Source organism: Lontra canadensis, unplaced genomic scaffold, assembly GCF_010015895.1.
Source record: "Lontra canadensis isolate GAN:19392208 unplaced genomic scaffold, GSC_riverotter_1.0 scaffold7, whole genome shotgun sequence".
Taxonomy (NCBI): domain Eukaryota; kingdom Metazoa; phylum Chordata; class Mammalia; order Carnivora; family Mustelidae; genus Lontra; species Lontra canadensis.
In genome coordinates, this window is record NW_022631001.1 from 29,729,996 (window position 1) to 29,738,254 (window position 8,259).

At 46.3% G+C, this 8,259-nt stretch overlaps 1 protein-coding gene and 1 long non-coding RNA gene across 2 annotated transcripts; one reads left to right on the plus strand and one right to left on the minus strand.

The window, feature by feature from the left end:
• Nucleotides 1-147: 147 nt before the first annotated feature.
• Nucleotides 148-3,363, minus strand: LOC116865139. Its single transcript, XR_004382152.1, has 2 exons — nucleotides 2,219-3,363; nucleotides 148-1,204 (listed from the first exon to the last, which is right to left on the minus strand). It is a non-coding gene; the product is annotated as an uncharacterized LOC116865139 (long non-coding RNA).
• On the plus strand, nucleotides 3,353-8,159 carry CUNH11orf42 (chromosome unknown C11orf42 homolog). Its single transcript, XM_032853307.1, has 3 exons — nucleotides 3,353-3,504; nucleotides 6,851-7,649; nucleotides 7,924-8,159. The coding sequence occupies exons 1-3, from the start codon at nucleotides 3,433-3,435 to the stop codon at nucleotides 8,052-8,054; spliced, it is 1,002 nt and encodes a 333-aa protein (XP_032709198.1). The 5' UTR covers nucleotides 3,353-3,432; the 3' UTR covers nucleotides 8,055-8,159.
• The last annotated feature ends 100 nt before the right edge of the window (nucleotides 8,160-8,259 follow it).

Here is an 8,259-nt window from a genome sequence, read left to right on the forward strand (position 1 = left end):
AAAAACTCCTCAGGCAACGATTTTGTGGATAATTGTGACAAAATCCCAATCCTAATTGGTCACGAGTCTTTAAGATGTCCATATTCTCTTAGAGATACCTCTTTAATAAATCTATCCTAACAAAATAATTAGAGATATAAACAAAGATGTATGCAGTAAGATATTTATTACAACATTATTATAAAGAAATGTGTATGTGACGTCCTGTGTCACACATACACACACGCACATTTTTTGCCTTTCCCCTCTAGTACATGAAAAGGGAAATCCTATGCAGTCAATGTTCATAAGCAATGAATTCTGTCACCTTCCCACCACAGGAAACCTCTTGTCTAAGGCACCTTCATTCCCTGGTTGTGCACAGCTCCCCAAGGCACCTGATTTCCAAAGTTGTGCATTGCCCACTCCAAGAACCTTCTTTCTTCAAGCCAAATTCCACCCTCTTGGACATTAGTTATTTTGTTTTAGATTGAGATCACACACCTACCATGTGATGTGTTTAGAAGACTACCAGCACTCCCTCCTCACAATAACCTGAGAGTAATCCTATAATCCCTTATCCACAGTTCCAAAATAAAAAAAAATTTCTGAAGAAACAATATTTTTTTGTTATAACTTTGGTCCAAAACCTAACCTGAAACATCATAATGGTATTTACAGTATTTATTTATCTCACTTGGTGTGAATATTCATACATTTAGGTTCAGAAATATTGATGTGTTCAATTATAGGGCACTGCCCTAAACCTCTCTGGGGTACTCCTTTATATAGGACAAAGGCACTATATTCCCTTTCTAAAATTCTGACATCCAAAACACATCTATCCCTAAAGCTTTCAAATAAGGGATTAGGGCCTTGTACAGTTATCCCTGTAGCCTAAGAGAAGTGAGGAGACTTGTTAGGGCTCTTTATCCCTCCAAAAGTTCTATCAACACTATTCTATAGTACCCTGGAGGTTCTTGCAGAGAACCCCATGTTCCCTAAATAACAGCCCCTGACTGTTTTGTTCCTCTCATGTTCTTTAGTCCAGTCACCACTCAGATATGTTGCAGATGATCTGTCCACGGAAACCCCAGAATGTGCCACACTGGAGGCAACCCAATAAGCAGGCTATGGCCCAAACAGCCCAGCCCTTAGGCTCATCAACTCCATCCAGAACTCAGTTGTCATCTGTTTTCCTTCAGCAACTTTCAATCCTTGGACTCTATGACCCAAAGGGAAAGAGTCTCACTTAATGTCAGGGTAGGGCAATGTGGAATGCAGGGAGCTTAAAGAATCATGATCATCAGCAAAAGAGATGACAATATGGGCTTCTGCCTGAGAAGTTCATCTATACCCAATTTCCCTCTCTTAGCCTCCTCTATGAAAATCTGAAAAAGAGATCCTCTTCACATTTCACAAACAGCCCATCATCCCTGTCTCTACCCCATCCACCCCCTTCTCATTCTGGAATCCCCTTAGGATATGGATGTACTTCATCCCCTACCCATGTTTATCAGTAACTTTCATATCTATACCTTTGCATTTCTGCCTCCTTGCACTGTCTGTTTGCCCCATGTCTGTGTCCCTTGTCCTGGTGTCTGTTTCTCTGCTGTCTACCTCATTTAGGATTCCTTTCTGGAGGGAACAGAATTGCCAACCATACTACACCAGATGACCTCTCCTGGTGTAGGGCTAGGAGGGCACTAGAGGAAGAAATGTGGTTTTGCCTGCCCTGACTAGAAGCTTGGGGTTTCTGGTTTGGCTATTGCAGTTCTCTTATCCTACCTGCTTCCTTTTCACTAAATGACTTTGCACATCCACTGAGCAGGCGCCCTCCCACCATACACTCAGGAGAACAGAGGGGATACAGCAATGTCTTCCTTTACCAAAAAGAACTACCATTCAAATTTTAGTTTAAAAAAGCTGGAATCAGGCCGACTTGGATTTGAATCCCAGACTGCCATTAACTCACTGTATCCCTTGCACTAATCTACTTAACCTCTCTGAGCCTATTAATTCACTTGTAAAATGAGGAAATAATAGTACCTACTTTGAGAAGTTACTAAAAGGATTAACTAGGATAATGGATTCAAAGTGTTTGGCACAGCCCCTAGCACACAGGACTTCAACAAATATCTGATTTCAGTTCCTCTCCTGGAGCAATCCCATGCCCACTGTCAAATCTTTGCTTAAACACCTAGCACCCATACCATTAGCTCTGTCTAGAGAGACTTACCCTCCCCTGAGGCCAGTTACACCATGTAGGACCATTCCTTGTGCCACCTCAGCCAGCTCAGACTATGGCCAACTTCATGGGACAGCCCTACCTGCTGGGCCAGGATAGGAAAGGATGCTCCCCATACAGAAGTGGTCTTCCTAGGAACACAGGAGACTCTCCAGAGGGACTCAAGAGAAGACTCTTTAGACAGATAAGAGGCAGAGCAGAAGTTACTAGAAAGGCTCCACAGAGTGGCTCTTCCCCAAGGAAAAACCACTGTTCTCCAGCAAACACCAGGTTGAGATCTCTGAACAGAGACACAAAGGGAAATCACACATAGATTAGGGCTGCAGCAGGAGAGAGTCAGCTATACACAGATCAGCCTAGGTCAGGGAGTGGTACATGAAAAAAAATTTCCTCAAATTTACCTGGGTAATTCTGGCTTCCTAAAAGTCCTCTCCAGTTACTAAGGCAACATTACCCAATTAGATTCTTATCCTCCACACTGCCACCACTCATATGGCACCCTCCTACACACACACCTGGTTTTCACTGCAATTGTAACCCACTCATTAATAATGTGTTTCAAGTTAGGCTGCACATCAGAACTGCCTGAGGAGCTTTTAGAAATCCTGATGCCTAGGCATACTCCAGACCAATTAAATCAGAATCCCTGGGGGTAGGATCCAGGTATCTATAGTTTTAAAAGCTCCCAGGTAATTCCAAAGTATGACCAATGTTGAGAATTACTGCTTGTTTCTCAGTCTAAGTCCTGTTTTATACTTCTCCCATGTCCTTCAGGACCCTTACCTAACCTCACAAAGAAGTCATCAGCAGCTGATAATACAGCACAGCAAATTGCTTCAGGAGGCTGCTGAAGGGGGAAGCTTAATTCTGCTTCCTTAAAGAACTCAGAACAAGAAATATAAGCATACACACACACATGCACTCACACAAGCACACACATATACAAATCCACCCAAACACACCTGCATTCTTCTCCCCTAAGGAAGAGAATGGGTAAGTCACTCGAGAGCCTGGACTCGGGCTGTGGGCATAGTGAGGCTAGTAGAGTGACTGTCCTCTCCCCACCCAAGGCCCCATTATCTACATGACCTCTATGACCTCATGTTGTAGTAGGTCAAAGCCTAAGGCCTGGGTCCTCACCTCCCTGGGCAGCTTGGGGTTCCTGCAGCAGCCACTGCCCTGCCTAACCCCTCTCACACCCCACCATGTTGGTTGGTAACCCCCACCTGCTGACACTGGATGAAGCTGATGCCACCTGGACCCTCATCAAGGATAAAGTAAGAGGGCTAAAAAGAAAGTAAGAAAGTGTGACCTAGATGGGTCTGAGCAATTTATGAGTAGAAAGACAATTCCTTGAAAGGCAACAGGAATCGATGAGAACAGTAGCAACTGCTGAGTCAGGGCAGGACTTAGGAAGTCAGGAAGGCCTCCTGGAAAGAGTGACATTCTAGCTAGGCAAGTAGATATTATTCTCATGTAAAGAGAGGGAAAAGGAATGGTTGACTCATAAATGGTGCTTAATAAACACCTAAATGAGTTAATGAGCAGGTGGGTGGGTGGGTAAGTGAACAGTGTCCTAATTAAAGGCACAGCATATGCAAAAGCCAAGAGGAAAAAGAAAAGTGCATATTTGCAAACTGCAAATAGTCCTTTAGAGCAGAATTCAAATGAGTAGTAGTGAAAATGAGGTCAAAGACATCCAGGGGCCCATCACGAAGGGCGTTTAAACTTTCTAAAGAAACTTCAATCTCTTCACAGATACATCCTTCACCTTTAGCTTCTACAGAATGGGAAATTTGGGTTTTGAGCAAAACATGTAGATTTTCAAGAGCAGGCAGAGATCAGCTGTATCTAGCTGCAGGTACCCAACAAATCTCATCAAATCCAGATGGCTACAATTGCTGAATTTGGAGAATTTGGGGATCAGGTTCCAGTTATGTGATCTGAAGGACAGTGAATTTCAAGCACTCATAGAAGGCTGCCCACCAATTTTAAAACAACCATCTTTTAAAGTAGCGCCTGCCAGACTCAAAGCAGCCTTAATAGCATGAGGCTCCCATCTGAAATGGAGCAGCAGCTCACCACAAAGGTCAGCCTCCCAGGGAAGTAGAAATAGGAGAGTCAAGGCCTCCCAAAGTACCTGGCTTCAGCAATGTAAAAGGTTGGTCTGGACAAGATCAAGCATTTTATTAGAATGAAAGTAAATATGATCATCAACTAGTGGAAAGCTACACTATCTCTCAGCATCAGAAAATTTCCCTATTCAAATGGAAAATTGTCAGGAAAGGCAAGGTAATGATTCAGGATAAATCACCAGTGGTACGTGGCAAATTCAAGGAGCAGGACACCTCTGAGTGACCCGGTTTCCTCTCTCCAGAACTGCTGAGAGTTTATTGAGTACTTTTAATACACAGAGCTAACCAAAACATGGCTCAAAAGCTCCTCATTCAGCTCAAACCACCCAAGGTACATCCAGGAAGAGTCTTCCACCCTCACTTTCCCAAGCTGCCCCTGGGAGATCTAAATTTGCAGGGGTCTATATTCCACAGAACTTTTACCCAGAAACAAAACTGCAATGGGAACAACAGGTAGTGGTCTCAAGTGGTGACTCAACCAAGAATAGTCACCCTAGCATGGAAATTTTATTTTCCCTACCTTAGGATCACTATTGGGGGCCTGAAGGGTAAGAAAGACGGCCTCATAACCCGCCCACCCCAAGGCAAATTCATGTCTATATTCTAGGAAAAAGCCTCCAGGTACATTAGTGAGTCACCTCTTAGCAGACACGTGGACCGTAAGAACCAGGTATTTGTCAAAATCCCATTAGAGAGTTACCTCCTGGGGACACTCCTATTTGCCTTATTTGTATAGGAACCTAGGGAACAAAGGAGCAACAAGGGTAGGATTCTGAAGTTATACTTGGTGACTATGCTTTCTTCATCATGGGACAGAGCATTCTATACAAAATGCCAACCTACCAGTGCTCTGCTGTCACCCCTGGGAAATCCAAAGGGACCTTCTTAGAGCCCTGTTCTTCAGCATGATTCCCCCACCAGAAGGAAAGTATTCCACGTCTCAGTGAAACACAGGAGAGGAAGATGGGAAATTCTTCCATGCACATTAAGAAAGAGCGCCATTTATCTCCTTGGCTAGATGACAAGAGACAGTAGTCTTCAAGCTACTTCAGCTTGTTTTAAGTGCAGACACAACTCCATCAGTTAACTACCCTCGTCTTATGCTATGCAGTCACACTTCTAAAACAGCTCTATGTAGCAAAAAAACCAGACTGGCCTTAAGGGATCACTGATGAATTCTATCAGAAGGCCAGCAAGGTGGGCAATGCCAGCAGCAGGGAGACAGATGTGTGGGAATTGAGGGCTGAGGAAGAGGAGCCAAAGGGACCCAAAAAGGGAATTTTACGTACTCCCTAGCAGAACACAGAGCCAGAAGTCTCAGCCAGCAATATCTTTGATGAGTCGAGATCATTCCTACATACAGTTATTAGAGAGGATTAAAAGGTTTCCCAGGTAGTCATGAAGTTAAACTTCCCAGAACTGGATGGCCAAACTAAAAAAGGCAAGACAAGAAGAACAAAACCAAGAGGAATTAGAATCCCTAAAAGCGTATTGGGACCTGCATTACAAAGATGAGGCCTCAAATCCCTAAAAGAAGTACTCCCTGTAGCCAGGGCAGATGTTGAAGAATGGTCATTCCAAACCTATCTCTGTGTGCCCATTGTAGTGAATGACATCAACCACCTAACCAATCATCTTAAGACTAATCCTACACGACTCCTTTTCCCACACTCCTTAACTAAGTTCTACTAATTCTATAACCTAAAGATCTTCCCCCATTATTTTAGTTCCCCCATTTATTTAGTTTAGAAAGCCTCACCATGTTTTGCCTGCAGTAATACAATACTCTTAACTGATATTTCTCTCTCGTTATTTTGTCTTGCTCTTCAAAATTAACTTTCTAAAGCACCTCTCTGATCCTGTCCCTCTCACCCAGAGCCCTTCAAATGGCTTTCCATTGCCCTCAGGATCAAATTTCTGTTACTTAGCACACTCGAGATCTTTCATAGTCTAGTTCCTATGTGTCTGTCCCTCTTCAGACCTTATGTTTAAGTAGTGTGAAATAGTGTGTTCCTGAATGTGCCCTTCTTAGTTTCTAAGTTCCAGTTTTTTAAATGGCTGTATCCTTTCCCTGGATTGACCATCCTCCTACCTAGCTAATTCCTTCACAATTCAAGTATTACCACCTAGAAACTAGAAATCCTCTGATCCCCTTCTATCAAAGACAAAAGCTGTTAAGTCACTTCTGGTCTCCTCCACACCTGGCTCTCTATTATTTTACTTAGCTGACTACCGTCTACATCTTCGTCTCCTCCATTAGACTCAGCTATGATAAGATGAGGTCTAAGTTTTATGCTTTTATGTATTCCCAGTATCCAGCAGGGTCTGGCAAATAGTAGACAGAACTAGACAGAACTAGGAATTAAGCAGGAAGCACGTTGTGGAGATGTAATTGCACAGTGAACAATGGGAGGGTCAATCTAGAGTAGGCTACCAGGTAACTCCTGACCCTAACTCAGTCACTGATCTGTAAACTGGCCATCTGCAGGTTATCGAGGAGCGCTTTGGGCCCAATGTAGTGGCAGTACCTTTCCTGTCGGATGCAGCCTGCTATGACCTACTGGGTGTGCTAGTGAAGCAGTCCCGCCCAGCCCACACCCGCCTGGCTTTACCGGGTCGGCAGGGTCGGCGGGCACTACAACCAGTGGGGCCACTACCAAACCTCCTGGAGCAGGCAGGATCCGAGGGTGCCTTTGCCCACTGCACTCGGGAATACTCACCAAATGGCCGAGCAGAGATAGCCTATGAAGAAATGCGACTTTTGGAAGGGCACCCCTGCCGGATCCGCCTGCACATGGGTGGCCTGCGCAAGAAGGTGGCCTTCCTGCTGCTGCCACCAGGGCAGGTGAGCCTACAGCAAAATCTTCCCTGGCTACGAAGCACCCACAGCATCTATGTCATCTACCAGGTCTTCTCCTGTTCCTGGCTGCAGCTGGGGCTGTTACCTACAGCCCGTGAGCCCCAGCTGCTCCGGTTACAACGGTCACTGCCTGTCGCCTTCTCCTGCCTCAAGTTTTCACTGCAGCCCAAAGGAGTGCTGGGACCACAGAAGCCTCTGACCAAAGATCCACTGCCCCATGGTGCCAACTGGGTCAGACCCAACCTCGGCATCATGCCACCTCTGGCCCTCACATCAGTCGCTGCCAATACCCCTGAAGCTGCTGATGTGCCCCCACCTGTCCCAGGCCCACCTACACCACCACCTCAGGAAGGGCCGGAGAGCAGACCCACCAGATTCTCCTACAAGGGCCGAAACCCCTTCCGCAGGGGGCCCCAGATGTTGTCAGGTACTGCTAGGTGTTATGAAGCTGAAAGGGATGGGATTGGGTAAAGGGGGGGAGGGCATGGGGAATACAGGAGTGTATGCCCAGCAATGTGTGGGGAACGCCTAACTCCACACTGGATCCCGGTGACAGGGGATGGAGTGAGGGAGCCAGGGGCAATGAGGTGGAAGCATGGTCCTGGTGAGGGGGTGGGCACAGCATAGAGGGCCAGGGAGGGACCAGGGAGGCAGAAAAACCAGGGCATGAGTCAAGCTGTGACTATCCCCAACCCTGGCAGAGAACTGGCTCTTCAGCCCCCGCAGCCCCCCACCAGGAGTCCAGGGTGGGGGCCCCGGGGACCCCGACCGGCACTCCATGTCCCTGCCCCTGCTGCAGGGTCTGTCCTCAGAGTTCGACAGCGACGAATGAAGCTGAAGCGAGAAATGCAGGGGGCAAGGCCCCCAAGATCTGGCATAGGGATACTGGTCCCCAATAAACATCAGCTGCTGCTGCCCAAAACCATCCTGGGCCCATGCTGCTTCTTCTTTCTGCGGGCCGGAGGAGCGTCCCTACTTTTTCCCCTAGGCTCCATGACCCCCTCACCCATTAAGGGCATAAGAAGCACCCTGAAACC

What these genes read in the sequence shown, in the direction of transcription:
- CUNH11orf42 (XM_032853307.1), top strand. Translation starts at nt 3,433, where the DNA reads ATGTTGGTTGGTAACCCCCACCTGCTGACACTGGATGAAGCTGATGCC. An exon ending in GGACCCTCATCAAGGATAAA is followed by an intron (nt 3,505 to 6,850) that starts GTAAGAGGGCTA and finishes GGCCATCTGCAG; the next exon opens with GTTATCGAGGAGCGCTTTGG. An exon ending in GGGGCCCCAGATGTTGTCAG is followed by an intron (nt 7,650 to 7,923) that starts GTACTGCTAGGT and finishes CAACCCTGGCAG; the next exon opens with AGAACTGGCTCTTCAGCCCC.